Below are 21,092 nucleotides of genomic sequence, written 5' to 3'. Positions count from 1 at the left end.
GGTGCTCTCTATGCACAACAGGAGTAACAATAGACTGGTGCTCTCCATACAAAACAGGAGTAACAATAGACTGGTGCTCTCTATGCACAACAGGAGTAACAATAGACTGGCGCTCTCCATACACAACAGGAGTAACAATAGGCTGGTGCTCTCCATACACAACAGGAGTAACAATAGGCTGGTGCTCTCCAAACAAAACACTAGTAACAATAGACTGGTGCTCTCCATACAAAACACGAGTAACAATAGACTGGTGCTCTCCATACAAAACAGGAGTAACAACAAACTGGTGCTCTCCATACAAAACAGGAGTAACAATAGACTGGTGCTCTCCATACAAAACATGAGTAACAATAGGCTGGTGCTCTCCATACAAAACAGGAGTAACAATAGACTGGTGCTCTCCATACAAAACAGGAGTAACAACAGACTGGTGCTCTCCATACACAACAGGAGTAACAATAGACTGGTGCTCTCCATACAAAACAGGAGTAACAATAGACTGGTGCTCTCCATACAAAACAGGAGTAACAATAGACTGGTGCTCTCTATGCACAACAGGAGTAACAATAGACTGGCGCTCTCCATACAAAACAGGAATAACAATAGGCTGGTGCTCTCCATACACAACAGGAGTAACAATAGGCTGGTGCTCTCCAAACAAAACACGAGTAACAATAGACTGGTGCTCTCCATACACAACAGGAGTAACAATAGACTGGCGCTCTCCATACAAAACAGGAGTAACAATAGACTGGCGCTCTCCATACAAAACAGGAGTAACAATAGACTGGTGCTCTCCATACAAAACAGGAGTAACAATAGACTGGTGCTCTCCATACAAAACAGGAGTAACAATAGACTGGCGCTCTCCATACAAAACAGGAGTAACAATAGACTGGTGCTCTCCATACAAAACAGGAGTAACAATAGACTGGTGCTCTCCATACAAAACAGGAGTAACAATAGACTGGTGCTCTCCATACAAAACAGCCAAAGGGAGATTAGGAAGTACGAGGGAACAATAAGATAAAAAATAATAATAAATCCCAGCCACTGCATCTCACAGATGGCTTTTGAAAGCTCTCCTCAACTATCGCTGGCGGATGCGAAAATGTAAAAGTTTTTGTTCCCAGAAGTTGAGTGAGGGGAGAGGGGGAGGGAGATGATGAGCTGTCCACCTGGCTAGGGAGGGGTGAGTCTCTATTTTTAATATTAGTTTGGCATTTCCCTTCTCTCCCTCCCACCGTCTCTCTCTCTCGGTCACCTCCTTGATGGGGCCCAAAGTCATAGCAGACACCCGGTGACGCCCACCCGACGCACTTCGCCTCCGCGACTACCATCTGTCCCCGCCACCATCTGTAAACTTCACCGGCAACACCCGGTGTACCGGCTGGGTTGACGAGGGCTCAACACCTCTACAAAGATCTGTTCTAAAAGGGGCCCTCTTAAAAACCAGGGCCGTTCAGGAGCCATGACTTTGTGATGTCCCTTTTATGGCTGGGCAGATTTAAAACCAGAAACAGTATGAACAAAGGGTAGATAAATAGGTAGGACGCTTTGTATTTTGGAAAGTTGATACCTGGCCTTTACAAACGTCAAAGGTCTCTATAAGAATAGATCCAGGCAAAAAGCCAATTAGAGGGTGTGGGTGACGCACATCCAGGTTAAGGGCGGAGCTTATACGATCCTCTAATGTACATGAACCCAAACGCCAACTATTAGCCCCGACTAGTCATAAGGAAAGGGGATTGATTGGGCACTAGTCATAAGGAAAGGGGATTGATTGGGCACTAGTCATAAGGAAAGGGGAAGGATTGTAGGACCAATAGCTCTCTCTTCAACAGAAAGATCAGTTCCAAGACCTCAACATAGGGTCAGGTATTTTACTACACATTAAAATGGAGACATTGCAGCACCATGTGACAGAAAGACAAAACACGTACCACTCTCCGTCGGTGGAGAAATTGGCGATGCAGTAGTCCCCTCGGCGGGCAGCGTACGAGCCCTCCACTGGGGGCTGGGCGGCGATCTCTGCCCTCATGGTCTCCATCAGGTTCTCCAGCTGGGTGCCTGAGGGGCAGGGAGAGAGAGGGAAGAGGAGGAGGAGGAGCATGGAATGCTTCACGTTTGGTCTCTGTTTGAATACATTGAGTCCATTCCTGTTAGCATAGAGCCTGGTTGGATTACTTTGTAAGTATATGTAAAGTACTTGGAACACGCATCTCTTCCTTGCAGTAATCACTGATCTACCATGATTGGATAGGTGAAAGTGATGTTTCCACTACAATGCTTCGACCAATAACGTCACATTAAATCAGTGATTAGTCCAAGAACAAGCGATTGTAGACATTGAAAACAGGCCCGTTGACGGCGTTAGCATTTGGCTCATATCCCATGTATCACTGTTGAGCCATACAGTGCGCTGCCCCAAAATGGACGCCTGATCGCAGTAACCACCATGGGGAAATTGGTCATCTCCGTTTCCTGTAGTAATTATCACTGCATTAGCATCATGTCACAAATACTAAATAATCCTATTTCTACTAGCCTTACCATCAGTGGAGACAGTCATAACCAAAACAGCATGAGTAAAAAGACTGCGCTCTGTGGCATGTTTACCAGTCACCAACCCATTATCCTGTATGGGAGAACTATTAGGTGGAGATGCCAGACAATGTGGCGGTGGATAATATCCACGTTTTGAAGAGGATGATAAGAGCGTCAGGCTGTGTGGATTCAGACTGCAATCACCAGTTCAGTGATTTGCGCTCAGCAGTAACAAATGGCTTGCTGTCACGGCTGATGGCTCGGAGTGTGTGTGAAGAGGTATGGGATGTGTGTGCGTAAGTGTGTGAGAGAGAGTGTGAAGAGAGTGCAGATCGCTTACTCCAGCTAGTTTAGCAAAGTGCCCGATGTTGAAATTACATGGTGATTTGTTGACAACCTATTCCCATTGATTTCCCCTTGGGCCTTGGGCAATGTAACAACCAGGGCTATACACTGACTCAATAAAAAAAGAATGCCCCTTCGTCTGCACAGCAAGTGTGTGTGTGTGTGTGTGTGTGTGTGTGTGTGTGTGTGTGTGTGTATGTGTGAGTGTGTGGGGGGGAGGCTGGACATGGAAACATTCTCAACGATTGATGAAAAAAAGTAATTATTTCAAAGATGGCAGAGAAAAGCAACAATAAATGCTATAATTGCTAGTAATGAACATGCTACACCAGCCATAACACATAGAGGACTTGTGGTCGTTTCCCTTTGGTGAGCCAGGTTGATAGAGGTGATGGTGTCCGCCACAAACATACAGACATTCACACACGCAGATGTTCACACACAATGGCACTGCATATATGACATACACACACAGATCAGTGCAATCTGTGTAATCAGTGTAATCAATGTAATCTGTGGCCCGTGACCTTGAAGCATTACGGAAATGTGTCATGGAGGAGCTCCTCCACTGCATTACCAACACTACTGAACGGGGGAGGTGTGTGTGTACTGGAGGGAGGTGTGTGTGTACTGGAGGGAGGTGTGTGTGTGTGTGGGGGGAGGTGTGTGTGTACTGGAGGGAGGTGTGTGTGTGTGTGTGGGGGGGGCAGCTTAATGTGTGTTGTGATCAAACAAACACCTCAAAGGCAAAGCCACATTAAACGAACGAACAAGCCACATCTCACACGCACACCACTGCTCCCTCCCTCCCTCCCCCAACAGCTCAGAGCTGTTATTGTAAATGTAAATTGTGATTTTATTCCGGCCTGCATCAGAGCGTTTGTTTAAAAAAACGAGGGATTATTAAAAGTTAAAAAGAGAGTGAGCGGCCAGCTAGCTCTTAGCCAGCTACCTTAACATGACGTGTACGCTAAATGTACGCTAAACAGGAGAGTGAAAACAGGAGGCTTGCGGGGGGGAGGTGGGGGTGTGTGTGTCTGTTGTGGGGTTTGGGGAGAGGAACGTGTCGTCCACACTCCTCACTGCCCATCCACTGGCACCCTGATGGCTAATGACTGCTGTTTTGGGGGAGCGAGGAGCGCACAGACACACAAACACACGCTTGAGAGAGGCATCCTCAGTGTTTTGTAGGAGCAGCAGGAAACACGTCAGATCAACAACCCTCCCATCTATCCCAGAGGTACAGCTCAGATAAACGACCCTAATCCCCCAAACCTCCCATCTATCCCAGAGGTACAGCTCAGATAAACGACCCTAATCCCCCAAACCTCCCGTCTATCCCAGAGGTACAGCTCAGATAAACGACCCTAATCCCCCAAACCTCCTGTCTATCCCAGAGGTACAGCTCAGATAAACGACCCTAATCCCCCAAACCTCCCGTCTATCCCAGAGGTACAGCTCAGATAAACGACCCTAACCCCCCAACCCTCCCGTCTATCCCAGAGGTACAGCTCAGATAAACGACCCTAACCCCCCAAACCTCCCGTCTATCCCAGAGGTACAGCTCAGATAAACGACCCTAATCCCCCAAACCTCCCGTCTGCCAGAGGTACAGCTCAGATAAACGACCCTAACCCCCCAAACCTCCAGTCTATCCCAGAGGTACAGCTCAGATAAATGACCCTAATCCCCCAAACCTCCCGTCTATCCCAGAGGTACAGCTCAGATAAACGACCCTAACCCCCCAACCCTCCCGTCTATCCCAGAGGTACAGCTCAGATCAACAACCCTACCCCCCAACCCTCCCATCTATCCCAGAGGTACAGCTCAGATAAACGACCCTAATCCCCCAAACCTCCCGTCTATCCCAGAGGTACAGCTCAGATAAACGACCCTAACCCCCCAACCCTCCCATCTATCCCAGAGGTACAGCTCAGATAAACGACCCTAACCCCCAAACCTCCCGTCTATCCCAGAGGTACAGCTCAGATAAACAACCCTACCCCCCAATCCCAGAGGTACAGCTCCCAACCCTCCCATCTATCCCAGAGGTACAGCTCAGATACACGACCCTAACCCCCAAACCTCCCGTCTATCCCAGAGGTACAGCTCAGATAAACAACCCTAACCCCCCCAACCCTCCCATCTATCCCAGAGGTACAGCTCAGATAAACAACCTTATCCCCCAACCCTCCCATCTATCCCAGAGGTACAGCTCAGATCAACAACCCTACCCCCATCTATCCCAGAGGTACAGCTCAGATCAACAACCCTACCCCCATCTATCCCAGAGGTACAGCTCAGATCAACAACCCTACCCCCCATCTATCCCAGAGGTACAGCTCAGATCAACAACCCTACCCCCAACCCTCCCATCTATCCCAGAGGTACAGCTCAGATAAACAACCCTACCCCCCAAACCCTCCCATCTATCTATCCCAGAAGTACAGATCAAATAAACAACTCCACCCCTCCAATCTATCCCAGAGGTACAGCTCGTGACGGCCGTGTTACCGTAGTAGCGCACCAGGTCCGTTGCCGTAGTTGCGGCTGTGCAGCGCTCCGGCTGCCGGCGGAAGATTTATTCATCTAATTAAAAAAGTTTGAGAGAGAGCGTCTTCCTGCTTCCCCAGCCAGGAGTGGTAGTGGTAATGGTGTGTGTGTGAGTGTGCGTGCGTCTTTGCCTGGGTCGCGAGGCATGCTCCACTTTGGGCCCAGAGAGACTTGATTAAATAATAAATAAGCTAAGAGGGAGTCCTCTCCAATCGCTATATAAAGCTTTAATGGAAACACTTCATTTAACCTAATTAATACCAGCGGCCTGGCAGGTACAGGAAGGAGGTAGGGTACAGAACACATGATGTAGCAGTGGCCTGTCATTACTGTGGAGGGGAAGGTACAGGAAGGAGGTAGGGTACAGAACACATGATGTAGCAGAGACCTGGCATTACTGTGGAGGGGAAGGTACAGGAAGGAGGTAGGGTACAGAACACATGATGTAGCAGTGGCCTGTCATTACTGTGGAGGGGAAGGTACAGGAAGGAGGTAGGGTACAGAACACATGATGTAGTAGAGACCTGGCATTACTGTGGAGGGGAAGGTACAGGAAGGAGGTAGGGTACAGAACACATGATGTAGTAGAGACCTGGCTGCATTACTGTGGAGGGGAAGGTACAGGAAGGAGGTAGGGTACAGAACACATGATGTAGTAGAGGCCTGTCATTACTGTGGAGGGAAGGTACAGGAAGGAGGTAGGGTACAGAACACATGATGTAGTAGAGACCTGGCATTACTGTGGAGGGGAAGGTACAGGAAGGAGGTAGGGTACAGAACACATGATGTAGTAGAGACCTGGCATTACTGTGGAGGGGAAGGTACAGGAAGGAGGTAGGGTACAGAACACAGAACACATGATGTAGTAGAGACCTGGCATTACTGTGGAGGGGAAGGTACAGGAAGGAGGTAGGGTACAGAACACATGATGTAGCAGAGACCTGGCATTACTGTGGAGGGGAAGGTACAGGAAGGAGGTAGGGTACAGAACACATGATGTAGTAGAGACCTGGCATTACTGTGGAGGGGAAGGTACAGGAAGGAGGTAGGGTACAGAACACATGATGTAGCAGTGGCCTGTCATTACTGTGGAGGGGAAGGTACAGGAAGGAGGTAGGGTACAGAACACATGATGTAGTAGAGACCTGGCATTACTGTGGAGGGGAAGGTACAGGAAGGAGGTAGGGTACAGAACACATGATGTAGTAGAGACCTGGCATTACTGTGGAGGGGAAGGTACAGGAAGGAGGTAGGGTACAGAACACATGATGTAGCAGAGACCTGGCATTACTGTGGAGGGGAAGGTACAGGAAGGAGGTAGGGTACAGAACACATGATGTAGTAGAGACCTGGCATTACTGTGGAGGGGAAGGTACAGGAAGGAGGTAGGGTACAGAACACATGATGTAGCAGAGACCTGGCATTACTGTGGAGGGGAAGGTACAGGAAGGAGGTAGGGTACAGAACACATGATGTAGTAGAGACCTGGCATTACTGTGGAGGGGAAGGTACAGGAAGGAGGTAGGGTACAGAACACATGATGTAGTAGAGACCTGGCATTACTGTGGAGGGGAAGGTACAGGAAGGAGGTAGGGTACACAACACATGATGTAGCAGAGGCCTGGTATTACTGTGGAGGGGAAGGTACAGGAAGGAGGTAGGGTACAGAACACATGATGTAGCAGAGACCTGGCATTACTGTGGAGGGGAAGGTACAGGAAGGAGGTAGGGTACACAACACACGATGTAGCAGAGACCTGGCATTACTGTGGAGGGGAAGGTACAGGAAGGAGGTAGGGTACACAACACATGATGTAGCAGAGACCTGGCATTACTGTGGAGGGGAAGGTTCAGGAAGGAGGTAGGGTACAGTTTTTCCTTGGGGTTTTGCCTGCTACACAAGTTCTGTTATAGTCACAGACATGATTTAACCAGTTTTATAAACTTCAGAGTGTTTTCTATCCACGCATACTAATCATATGCATACACTATAGTCCTGGCATGAGTAGCAGGACGTTGAAATTTTGCACGCTTTTTATCAAAAAGTTGAAAAAATGCACCCTAACCTCTAAGAGGTAGGCAATGTCACCAAATATTAATTGAGTGTATGTATACTTCTGACCCACTGGGAATGTGATGAAATAAATAAAGGTTCCCTCGGAGAGTTCATCAATGAGCTTGATGCCTTGATAAGCTCCTTTCCTGAGGACGGCTCACCTCTCACAGTTCTGGGCGACTTTAACCTCCCCACGTCTACCTTTGACTCATTCCTCTCTGCCTCCTTCTTTCCACTCCTCTCCTCTTTTGACCTCTCCCTCTCACCTTCCCCCCCTACTCACAAGGCAGGCAATACGCTCGACCTCATCTTTACTAGATGCTGTTCTTCCACTAACCTCATTGCAACTCCCCTCCAAGTCTCCGACCACTACCTTGTATCCTTTTCCCTCTCGCTCTCATCCAACACTTCCCACACTGCCCCTACTCGGATGGTATCGCGCCGTCCCAACCTTCGCTCTCTCTCCCCCGCTACTCTCTCCTCTTCCATCCTATCATCTCTTCCCTCTGCTCAAACCTTCTCCAACCTATCTCCTGATTCTGCCTCCTCAACCCTCCTCTCCTCCCTTTCTGCATCCTTTGACTCTCTATGTCCCCTATCCTCCAGGCCGGCTCGGTCCTCCCCTCCCGCTCCGTGGCTCGACGACTCATTGCGAGCTCACAGAACAGGGCTCCGGGCAGCCGAGCGGAAATGGAGGAAAACTCGCCTCCCTGCGGACCTGGCATCCTTTCACTCCCTCCTCTCTACATTTTCCTCTTCTGTCGCTGCTGCTAAAGCCACTTTCTACCACTCTAAATTCCAAGCATCTGCCTCTAACCCTAGGAAGCTCTTTGCCACCTTCTCCTCCCTCCTGAATCCCCCTCCCCCTCTCCCCCCCTCCTCCCTCTCTGCAGATGACTTCGTCAACCATTTTGAAAAGAAGGTCGACGACATCCGATCCTCGTTTGCTAAGTCAAACGACACCGCTGGTTCTGCTCACACTGCCCTACCCTGTGCTCTGACCTCTTTCTCCCCTCTCTCTCCAGATGAAATCTCGCGTCTTGTGACGGCCGGCCGCCCAACAACCTGCCCGCTTGACCCTATCCCCTCCTCTCTTCTCCAGACCATTTCCGGAGACCTTCTCCCTTACCTCACCTCGCTCATCAACTCATCCCTGACCGCTGGCTACGTCCCTTCCGTCTTCAAGAGAGCGAGAGTTGCACCCCTTCTGAAAAAAACCTACACTCGATCCCTCCGATGTCAACAACTACAGACCAGTATCCCTTCTTTCTTTTCTCTCCAAAACCCTTGAACGTGCCGTCCTTGGCCAGCTCTCCCGCTATCTCTCTCAGAATGACCTTCTTGATCCAAATCAGTCAGGTTTCAAGACTAGTCATTCAACTGAGACTGCTCTTCTCTGTATCATGGAGGCGCTCCGCACTGCTAAAGCTAACTCTCTCTCCTCTGCTCTCATCCTTCTAGACCTATCGGCTGCCTTCGATACTGTGAACCATCAGATCCTCCTCTCCACCCTCTCCGAGTTGGGCATCTCCGGCGCGGCCCACGCTTGGATTGCGTCCTACCTGACAGGTCGCTCCTACCAGGTGGCGTGGCGAGAATCCGTCTCCTCACTCGCTGTTGGCTGGGCTCCCTGCCTGTGCCATTAAACCCCTACAACTCATCCAGAACGCCGCAGCCCGTCTGGTGTTCAACCTTCCCAAGTTCTCTCACGTCACCCCGCTCCTCCGCTCTCTCCACTGGCTTCCAGTTGAAGCTCGCATCCGCTACAAGACCATGGTGCTTGCCTACGGAGCTGTGAGGGGAACGGCACCTCAGTACCTCCAGGCTCTGATCAGGCCCTACACCCAAACAAGGGCACTGCGTTCATCCACCTCTGGCCTGCTCGCCTCCCTACCACTGAGGAAGTACAGTTCCCGCTCAGCCCAGTCAAAACTGTTCGCTGCTCTGGCCCCCCAATGGTGGAACAAACTCCCTCACGACGCCAGGACAGCGGAGTCAATCACCACCTTCCGGAGACACCTGAACCCCCACCTCTTTAAGGAATACCTAGGATAGGATAAAGTAATCCTTCTCACCCCCCTTAAAAGATTTAGATGCACTATTGTAAAGTGGCTGCTCCACTGGATGTCATAAGGTGAATGCACCAATTTGTAAGTCGCTCTGGATATAAGCGTCTGCTAAATGACTTAAATGTAATGTAAATGTAAAAGCTGAAATAAATCACTCGCGACTATTTTTCTGACATTTCACATTCTTAAAATAAAGTGTTGATCTTTACTGACCTAAGACAGGGAATTTTTACTAGGATTAAATGTCATGAATTGTGAAAAACTGAGTTTAAATGTATTTGGCTAAGTTAAGTAAGCTTTCGACTTCAACTGTATGTTTTTTTTATTAAACCTTTTCGGGCTAGGGGGCAGTATTTTCTCATCTGGATAAAAAGTGTGCCTAAAGTAAACTGCCTTCTACTCAGGCCCAGAAGCTAGGATATGCATATAATTGGTAGATTTAGATAGAAACTTTAGAGTGTTTTCTAAAACTGTTTTCTAAAACTGTTTGAATAATGTCTGTGAGTATAACATAACTGATATGGCAGGCGAAAACCTGAAAAAAAATCCATCCAGGAAAAGAAAATTGAGGTCACTCTCTTTTCAATGGGTTTTCTATGGGGATCAACATTTCTGTGGCACTTGCTTGCAGTTCCTATTGCTTCCACTGGATGTCAACAGTCTTAAAAATTGGTTGATATTTTTCCTTTGAGAAATAAAGAAGTAGGGCAGTTCAGAACGAGGGTCGAGTGAAGTGTACTGTTTGTTAGAGGCGCGTGACCTGAAAGCTCGCTCCACTTTGTTTTTATATCCGCTATTGAACACAGTTTATCCCGTCTTAAATTTTAGCGATTATTTACGTAAAAAAATACCTAAAGTTGTATTAGGAAAGTTGTTTGAAATGTTTGGAACAAGTTTACAGGTAACTTATTAGATATTTTGGAGTCATGTTGCGTGAGTTGGAACCGGTGTTTTTCTGGATCAAACGAGCCAAATAGATGGACATTTTGGAGATATAACGACGGAATTAATCGAACAAAAGGACCACTTGTGATGTTTATGGGACATATTGGAGTGCCAACAAAAGTAGATCTTCAAAGGTAAGGCATGAATTATATCGTTATTTTTGCATTTTGTGTCGCGCCTGGCGGGTTGAAATATGAACGTCATGTGTTTGTTTGGTGGGGTGCTATCCTCAGATAATCGCATGGTTTGCTTTCGCCGTAAATCGTTTTTGAAATCTGACACGTTGGCTGGATTAACAACGAGTGTAGCTTTAATTTGGTGTTCTGCCATTTCACCGGATGTTGTCGAGGGGTTCCGCTAGCGGAACGTCTAGCCATACCAGGTCTAAACCTGTTTTCACTTGGTCACTATGGGGTATTATGTAGATTGATGAGGAAACAAATTAATTCAATCCATTTTAGAATAAGGCTGTAACGTAACGTGGAAAAGGGAAGGGGTCTGAATACTTTCCGAAGGCACTGTAGGCTATGCTACATCCTATCCTATGAAAATCAGGGCAAGCACACAAACCCAAGAGTGGCCGGTGTGCTTATGAAACACCAATGTTAACCCTACCTTACATGTTCTCCTATGAGATCCATCCTCCAGGCCAGTGTCCTCATATAATACCAGTGGGGTTTAAAGCCATCCATTAGGACATATGGCTGAGGTTACATAAGGAACAGTAAATCAGTACACGGCCGACAGCATCCCAAATGGCACCATATTCCTTATGTAGTGGCCTATCGTCCCTGGTTAAAAGTAGTGCACTATTTAGGGAATAGGGTAACATTCGGGAAGCAGTCATCTCTATGGATCACTGATTTCCCAGTGTAATTTCACTACTTGGTAGAAGTCTTAGATTCCCTCTAATTACAGTCAGGTCAGATTGAGTCAGACACTGTACATCTAATGTCTCTCACTCTGAAGGTGGGTGTGGAGGATAAAGATGTTGGTTAGGGAGAAGGAACAGGGACCGTGTCTGTTACAGTGAACCTGCAGTCATGTTAATATTGACCAATGAGGTTACGTTTCTTGGTGATGGTTGTAGGCTGTTCACAGAGCGGACTTAGTGCACACATACATAGCATAGCAAACACACCCCCCACACACACAGGTCAATCCTTCTTCATTTCAAGTGCCATCCTGATTTAGTGGTGAACTTAAGCCTCTTAACTATTACATATTTCTGTGGTTTTGCTATCCATTATATAACACACACATACACCACAGGGCCAGGTGAGAGAGAACGGTGACACTTGGTATTAGATTCAGCGCTGGGGTTCTGCAGCATTAGAATCTCCCTACCTACTGCCAGTCAGTTTATGGCTGGTCATTTGCTGTGCAGGCATCTTGGCCCAGGGTGACCTGTAGTGGAGGGCACTGCTTTATTACACACATCTATGCATGCAGATTCCCTTCCAGGTGTAGGCTTGGAGAGAGTGGGAATGGGAAAGCACATGGGAATGGGAAAGCGCTCACACGCGCACGCACACACACACACACACACACACACACACCTCTCAGAGTGAGAGGAACGAAGACAAATACACTAGCACTCTCCAGCAAGCAGACACACACAGAGAGAGAGAGAGGAATGAAGACACATACATTAGCACTCTGGCAAGCATAGATGCACCCCCCCCCCACACACACAGGTAAACAAACAGGCAAAGTGTTCCTTTTTTCAGCTTGAAAGAACATCATTCCAACCCAACCGATGTGTAAAAAACATAAAACAGCCTACATCTCCCTCTGTCTGTTTGCATACACTGCAGAGAAATCTAAAGATAAACCCTGTGAGTGTCCAGTGAACCGACGCCTACGGTTGGTTTCCTGCCTTCAGCAACCCAGAGAGATCTGCAACATGCATCTCTGGCAAATCCAAATCAGGCTAGGAACAATACCAGGAGACGTATGTAGTAAGGAGAGTCCCAGTTCCCAATTCCATGTTGGTTTGAAGAAAATGTAAAAAAGACAAATCTATGAATTTGCAGTCTCAGTATAAGAGGCTAATGGATCTCCAGTGTGACAGGCCTCGCTTTGTGTATTTGCTAGTGAGCAAAAGCACTGATCCACATAAAGTGAAGACTGTTCCAGATCTCTTTTCTCCTCCTTCCCTCTCTTTTCTCTCACTCTGTTCTGTAATTTGTTTATGCGCCATTATGGCTGCAGCTGTTGGTAAATCATATGTAATTACATTGTAAATGCCCCGCGTGGAACGGAGAAAGCGATTAGGCTTTAGAGAAGAGAAAATGATTTTAGTTGGGGTTGATTAAAATGGCATTTGGCTGTGGTATGGTGAATGAGGCGTACTAGCGGAAAGAAAACAAAAAGCAATGAAAACACTGGATCATGTTGTCCTCTGCACTCAACCGAAGGCCACGCGGAATCCTTTTTGACCAAATCATTACCATCAACAACGGAGATCATCCCATCCAGAATGAAACAGAAGACCAGAGAACAGATTAAAGAATCACTGCTAAATGGTTACCAAAAAGCTGGGATAATTCCAATTCCCTTCCCAAATGAAGAAATTAAACACAAAATCATGTTAAGCATTTTCCAAACGATGCAGAAACTCGAATTCAGGAGAGAGAAAACGGGGAACAGAAAACCAAGAACAGGAGAAGCGCAGAAAGAGGCAACATTTCACCAGCTGTAATCAGCTCAATATTCAAATGCATGAGATGCACACAGCGGCATCTAGAAAGGAGCACACCCAGGGAAATGTGTAACTAACCTAAAAACAACACTTATTCTGGGAGGTCTCAGAAGACTCTCATTTCCATTTAGTACATGTTGTTCCCGGCGTCTTTATCAGATCTGCTATATAGGCACTGGTGTCTGAACTAGCTTATATTAGCAGTTGTAACGCTGCCGCGTCTGATGTGTGCATACGGTGTGTGTGTGCACGGGCAGTCTGAATGATGACACCGGGCTGAGGCACACAGTGCTAACTCTACCTGCTAGTTTGGCCTGTTAAATATGCATGAGGTTTCATCCTCTGAGGGGGATGGCGGCTTGTGTTAAAGAACTTCCGGGTTGGAGCGAGCGGTCGCATTCGCACTTCGGCTGCAGGTTGTATAACTTTTCATTACATTTCATTACATTTCACTATAGTACAACGGTTTGATTTGTCTAATCTTAGCAATTTCTTCTTAGCTAGCTACATAGCCGTCTTTGTATCAAAGATAATTGCGTAATTATCGTATTTTGTCGTCCTAACGCAGTCTACACTGCTATCTGCCCAGCAGCTAGCCAGCTAGCTAACGTCCACCGTCTATCGAATAGCAGCACTAAAAACTATTACACTCAACTGAATGACCTGATTAGTGTAGTGTTAGCTAGCTACATAGTTGTCTTTGCTGTCTTCGTATCCAAGATAATTGTGTAGTTTAGAGTGTGTAGTCTTAGAGTGATTATCTTAATTTACCGAGGTTAGCTAGCCAGCTATTTGTCGTCCTTAACGTAGGAGACACTGCTAGCTAGCCAACAGCTAGCCAACGTCCACCGAATTGAACTTCCTCACTCAACAACCCGGTCGCATTCCGCTTCGCTCCACAGGTAGTATCACATTTTCATTTCATTTTATTACAGTACAACGGTTTGATTTGTTTGATCGTAGCTAGCTACATAGCTAGCTACATAGCCGTCTTTGTATCAAAGATAATTGTGGAGTCTAGAGCAATTTTCTAGGTTAGCTAGCCAGCTATTGTCGTTCTTTTAAGCAGCGTAACGTAATCAACACTGCTAGCTAGCCAGCTAGCCCCGAATAGCAGCACTGTCGAAACTATCACACTCAACGGAACGACTTGATTAGTGTAGTGTCAACAACGCAGCCACTGCCAGCTAGCCTACAAAGTCAACAACGCAGCCACTGCCAGCTAGCCTACTTCAGCAGTACTGTATCATTTGAATCATTTTAGTCAATAAGATTCTTGCTACGTAAGCTTAACTTTCTGAACATTCGAGACGTGTAGTCCACTTGTCATTCAATCTCCTTTGCATTAGCGTAGCCTCTTCTGTAGCCTGTCAACTATGTGTCTGTCTATCCCTGTTCTCTCCTCTCTGCACAGACCATACAAACGCTCCACACCGCGTGGCCGCGGCCACCCTAATCTGGTGGTCCCAGCGCGCACGACCACGTGGAGTTCCAGGTCTCCGGTAGCCTCTGGAACTGCCGATCTGCGGCCAACAAGGCAGAGTTCATCTCAGCCTATGCCTCCCTCCAGTCCCTCGACTTCTTGGCACTGACGGAAACATGGATCACCACAGATAACACTGCTACTCCTACTGCTCTCTCTTCGTCCGCCCACGTGTTCTCGCACACCCGAGAGCTTCTGGTCAGCGGGGTGGTGGCACCGGGATCCTCATCTCTCCCAAGTGGTCATTCTCTCTTTCTCCCCTTACCCATCTGTCTATCGCCTCCTTTGAATTCCATGCTGTCACAGTTACCAGCCCTTTCAAGCTTAACATCCTTATCATTTATCGCCCTCCAGGTTCCCTCGGAGAGTTCATCAATGAGCTTGATGCCTTGATAAGCTCCTTTCCTGAGGACGGCTCACCTCTCACAGTTCTGGGCGACTTTAACCTCCCCACGTCTACCTTTGACTCATTCCTCTCTGCCTCCTTCTTTCCACTCCTCTCCTCTTTTGACCTCACCCTCTCACCTTCCCCCCTACTCACAAGGCAGGCAATACGCTCGACCTCATCTTTACTAGATGCTGTTCTTCCACTAACCTCATTGCAACTCCCCTCCAAGTCTCCGACCACTACCTTGTATCCTTTTCCCTCTCGCTCTCATCCAACACTTCCCACACTGCCCCTACTCGGATGGTATCGCGCCGTCCCAACCTTCGCTCTCTCTCCCCGCTACTCTCTCCTCTTCCATCCTATCATCTCTTCCCTCTGCTCAAACCTTCTCCAACCTATCTCCTGATTCTGCCTCCTCAACCCTCCTCTCCTCCCTTTCTGCATCCTTTGACTCTCTATGTCCCCTATCCTCCAGGCCGGCTCGATCCTCCCCTCCCGCTCCGTGGCTCGACGACTCATTGCGAGCTCACAGAACAGGGCTCCGGGCAGCCGAGGCGGAAATGGAGGAAAACTCGCCTCCCTGCGGACCTGGCATCCTTTCACTCCCTCCTCTCTACATTTTCCTCTTCTGTCTCTGCTGCTAAAGCCACTTTCTACCACTCTAAATTCAAGCATCTGCCTCTAACCCTAGGAAGCTCTTTGCCACCTTCTCCTCCCTCCTGAATCCCCCCCTCCTCCCTCTCTGCAGATGACTTCGTCAACCATTTTGAAAAGAAGGTCGACGACATCCGATCCTCGTTTGCTAAGTCAAACGACACCGCTGGTTCTGCTCACACTGCCCTACCCTGTGCTCTGACCTCTTTCTCCCCCTCTCTCCAGATGAAATCTCGCGTCTTGTGACGGCCGGCCGCCCAACAACCTGCCCGCTTGACCCTATCCCCTCCTCTCTTCTCCAGACCATTTCCGGAGACCTTCTCCCTTACCTCACCTCGCTCATCAACTCATCCCTGACCGCTGGCTACGTCCCTTCCGTCTTCAAGAGAGCGAGAGTTGCACCCCTTCTGAAAAAACCTACACTCGATCCCTCCGATGTCAACAACTACAGACCAGTATCCCTTCTTTCTTTTCTCTCCAAAACTCTTGAACGTGCCGTCCTTGGCCAGCTCTCCCGCTATCTCTCTCAGAATGACCTTCTTGATCCAAATCAGTCAGGTTTCAAGACTAGTCATTCAACTGAGACTGCTCTTCTCTGTATCACGGAGGCGCTCCGCACTGCTAAAGCTAACTCTCTCTCCTCTGCTCTCATCCTTCTAGACCTATCGGCTGCCTTCGATACTGTGAACCATCAGATCCTCCTCTCCACCCTCTCCGAGTTGGGCATCTCCGGCGCGGCCCACGCTGGATTGCGTCCTACCTGACAGGTCGCTCCTACCAGGTGGCGTGGCGAGAATCTGTCTCCTCACCACGCGCTCTCACCACTGGCGTCCCCCAGGGCTCTGTTCTAGGCCCTCTCCTATTCTCGCTATACACCAAGTCACTTGGCTCTGCCATAACCTCACATGGTCTCTCCTATCATTGCTATGCAGACGACACACAATTAATCTTCTCCTTTCCCCCTTCTGATGACCAGGTGGCGAATCGCATCTCTGCATGTCTGGCAGACATATCAGTGTGGATGACGGATCACCACCTCAAGCTGAACCTCGGCAAGACGGAGCTGCTCTTCCTCCCGGGAAGGACTGCCCATTCCATGATCTCGCCATCACGGTTGACAACTCCATTGTGTCCTCCTCCCAGAGCGCTAAGAACCTTGGCGTGATCCTGGACAACACCCTGTCGTTCTCAACTAACATCAAGGCGGTGGCCCGTTCCTGTAGGTTCATGCTCTACAACATCCGCAGAGTACGACCCTGCCTCACACAGGAAGCGGCGCAGGTCCTAATCCAGGCACTTGTCATCTCCCGTCTGGATTACTGCAACTCGCTGTTGGCTGGGCTCCCTGCCTGTGCCATTAAACCCCTACAACTCATCCAGAACGCCGCAGCCCGTCTGGTGTTCAACCTTCCCAAGTTCTCTCACGTCACCCCGCTCCTCCGCTCCCTCCACTGGCTTCCAGTTGAAGCTTGCATCCGCTACAAGACCATGGTGCTTGCCTACGGAGCTGTGAGGGGAACGGCACCTCAGTACCTCCAGGCTCTGATCAGGCCCTACACCCAAACAAGGGCACTGCGTTCATCCACCTCTGGCCTGCTCGCCTCCCTACCACTGAGGAAGTACAGTTCCCGCTCAGCCCAGTCAAAACTGTTCGCTGCTCTGGCCCCCCAATGGTGGAACAAACTCCCTCACGACGCCAGGACAGCGGAGTCAATCACCACCTTCCGGAGACACCTGAAACCCCACCTCTTTAAGGAATACCTAGGATAGGATAAAGTAATCCTTCTCACCCCCCTTAAAAGATTTAGATGCACTATTGTAAAGTGGCTGTTCCACTGGATGTCATAAGGTGAACGCACCAATTTGTAAGTCGCTCTGGATAAGAGCGTCTGCATAAATGACTTAAATGTAAAATGTAAATGAACTTCCTGTTGGGAACGGGAACAACACTGCTGATTTCACACACACACACACACACACACACACACGAGAGCTGAATGATAACAGACAACCTACCTCAACACAGACAAAGGAGGTACTGGAGATGCAGGGGAGAGATAAAATGGCTTTATGGGGAGCAATTTACTCCTCTTTTGGGCACCAGTTGGGAGAAATTGTCGGCAGCCGCTGTGCGTGGAGCGAGGCCGCCATAACAAACAAATGATGGCAGAGCCTCACTAATGCCCACTCTGCCTGTGGAAGAGCGTTTCAGAGTAGCATCGCACAGCACTCTCTTCCTCTCTCAATCTTTCTCTCCCCCTCCTGGCAGTCGGAGAGGGGGCCCTCTCCACCAAATTACAGTTTCTGTCATTTGAAAGCCCAGAAAAGACAAAGAGGCAGCATCTGTGACTTTTCTCCTGCGCTCTACACTCCTATTGAGGCCTCGTCGAGTGAGGCTAATGCGGATTTTCACCCAATATGCAGCGCCGCATTGGGAGGGTTCACCTGTACTTGTAGTTAGGAGGAGAAGCGTGTAAGTGGGTTCATTGCCAAGAGAAGAGCGATTCATTGCCACATAAGGTAACCAGCGTTGACTTTCTGGTTACTAGTGAAACCAGAGCACTAAGAACAAGAGCAAGCCGGATTGGGTCCTGCTCCCTCCAAAATACACCCCTCAGAACAAACCGTGCTACAGCTGAGCAGACAGGTGATCTGACCTTCCAATCTTCAGTTCCATTCAAATTCAACAATGAATGCCTTCGCGGTAAAGCTCATCTGATGACCTCTAAATATTGCATCATCCGGCGCGGTGGTGTGGAGTTAAGAAAACAAATCAAACTTGCAGTGTCTGCTTTTCTCCCTGCTTGAGTTTGTTGTTGCTTTCTACAGCCGTGGCCTCTGCAGTTTGTGTGGAGTGTCACCACAGCTGTTAACAGACCAGCTGAAGAGAAACAAGACGTAGTTCAGCACGACTGAAGAATATAGACCCGGTGAAACAAGGACGGCCGAGAGATGTGAGGATAAAATCATGACCATGACAAACTACTGCCCCCTCTAGGATGACCGTGTCCTCAAAAGACAGAGGCCAGCGGTAGGCGGGGGGAAACAGAGCCACCCTCTACAGAGGATCACATGGGAACAGGGACTTGCTTATGTGCACGGAGCTTTATCCAGCCATCTTCAGTCCGCATTAAGCAGGGTCGTGTTCATTTGAGCACACAATGGAAAACATTTTCAAACATTTCGCAACTGAACACAAAAAATTTGCATTTCGCATTGGCCAGGAAGACCCTCCCTGTTTCAATCCGTTTTTTCCCCCATTTGGTGCCTAATGAACACGGTCCAGGAGTGGAGAGCTGTTTCTAAGATGGTCCTAGTTCGCTGCTTCACATTAAGGCCTGGTTAGAGCTGGTTAGATTCCCTTTCGGACAGATCGACAGAGAATGTCCTCTTATTGATGTCAATACTGGCAAATGCAAACGACAGATTTTTTACCTTGTCAGCTCAGGGATTCAATCTTACAACCTTACGGTTAACTAGTCCAACGCTCTAACCACCTGCCTCATGAGGAGCCTGCCTGTTATGCGAATGCAGTAAGAAGCCAAGGTAAGCTGCTAGCTAGCATTAAACTTATCTTATAAAAAACAATCAATCATAATTCGACACCATTCTGTATACTTCTGGCCCTTCTTTGGACACTGTGTTAACTAACCTCCAGACGAGCTTCAATGCCATACAACTCTCCTTCCGTGGCCTCCAACTGCTCTTAAACGCAAATAAAACTAAATGCATGCTATTCAACCGATCACTGCCCGCACCTGCCCGCCCATCCAGCATCACTACTCTGGATGGTTCTGACTTAGTAAACGTGGACAACTACAAATACCTAGGTGTCTGGCTAGGCTGTAAACTCTCCTTCCAGACTCACATTAAGCATCTCCGATCAAAAATGACATCTAGAATCGGCTTCCTATTTCGCAACAAAGCATCCTTCACTCATGCTGCCAAACATACCCTCGTAAAACTGACCATCCTACCGATCCTTGACTTTGGCGATGTCATCTATAAAATAGCCTCCAACACTCTACTCAGCAAACTGAATGTAGTCTATCACAGTGCCATCCGTTTGGTCACCAAAGCCCCATTTACTACCCACCACTGCGACCTGTACGCTCTCGTTGGCTGGCCCTCGCTCCAAACTCAACGCTAAACCCACTGGCTTCAGGTTATCTACAAGTCTCTGCTAGGTAAAGCACCGCCCTATCTCAGCTCGCTGGTCACCATAGCAGCACCCACTCGTAGCACACGCTCCAGCAGGTATATCTCACTGGTCACCCCCAAAGCCAATTCCTCCTTTGGTCGCCTTTCCTTCCAGTTCTCTGCTACCACTGACTGGAACGAACTGCAAAAATCACTGAAGTTGGAGATTCCCATCTCCCTCCCTCACTGTTCGTAGCCCAACTGTATACAGCCCATCTACCTCATTCCCATACTGTATTTATTTATCTTGCTCCTTTTGCACCACAGTATCTCTACTTGCACATCCATCTTTTGCACATCTATCATTCCAGTGTTTAATTGCCATATTGTAATTACTTCGCCACCATGGCCTATTTATTGCCTTAACTCCCTTATTTGCACACACTGCATATATACTTTTTTTTTTCTTTTTTTGTACTGTATTATTGACTGTATGTTCTGTTCTTTCCATGTGTAACTCTGTGTTGTTGTATGTGTCGAACTGCTATGCTTTATGTTGGCCAGGTCGCAGTTGCAAATGAGAACTTGTTCTTAACTTCTTCGATATAGGGGGCACTCTTAATTTTTCGATAAAAAAACGTTCCCGTTTTAAACTAGATATTTTGTCACGAAAAGATGCTCGACTATGCATATAATTGACAGCTTTGGAAAGAAAACACTCTGACGTTTCCAAAACGGCAAAGATATTATCTGTGAGTGCCACAGAACTGATGCTACAGGCGAAACCAAGATGAAATTTCAAACAGGAAATGGCCCAGATTTTGAAGGCGCTGTGTTCCAATGTCTCCTTATATGGCTGTGAATGCGCCAGGAATGAGCCTACACTTTCTGTCGTTTCCCCAAGTTGTCTGCAGCATTGTGACGTATTTGTAGGCATATCATTGGAAGATTGACCATAAGAGACTACATTTACCAGGTGCCCGCTTGGTGTCCTCCGTCGAAATTATTGCGTAATCTCCAGCTGCGTGCATTTTTCCATTTGCTCCAGAGGAGAAACCCAACTGCCACGAATGATTTATCATCGAATAGATATGTGAAAAACATCTTGAGGATTGATTCTAAACAACGTTTGCCATGTTTCTGTCGATATTATGGAGTTAATTTGGAAAAAAAAGTTGGCGTTGTAATGACTGAATTTTTTTTTT

At 48.0% G+C, this 21,092-nt stretch overlaps 1 protein-coding gene across 1 annotated transcript in view; it reads right to left on the bottom strand.

The window, feature by feature from the left end:
* snd1 (staphylococcal nuclease and tudor domain containing 1) overlaps positions 1 to 21,092 on the bottom strand; it is a 368,696-nt gene that overhangs the window by 62,758 nt on the left and 284,846 nt on the right. Inside the window, exon 19 of the mRNA XM_065021501.1 lies at positions 1,947 to 2,073. Coding sequence (XP_064877573.1) covers positions 1,947 to 2,073 — 127 coding nt within the window. The remainder of the gene's footprint in view (positions 1 to 1,946; positions 2,074 to 21,092) is intronic.

Source organism: Oncorhynchus nerka, linkage group LG8, assembly GCF_034236695.1.
Source record: "Oncorhynchus nerka isolate Pitt River linkage group LG8, Oner_Uvic_2.0, whole genome shotgun sequence".
NCBI lineage: Eukaryota > Metazoa > Chordata > Actinopteri > Salmoniformes > Salmonidae > Oncorhynchus > Oncorhynchus nerka.
Note: the sequence above shows the minus strand (reverse complement) of the source record. Positions and strands in the feature narration are given on the sequence as shown.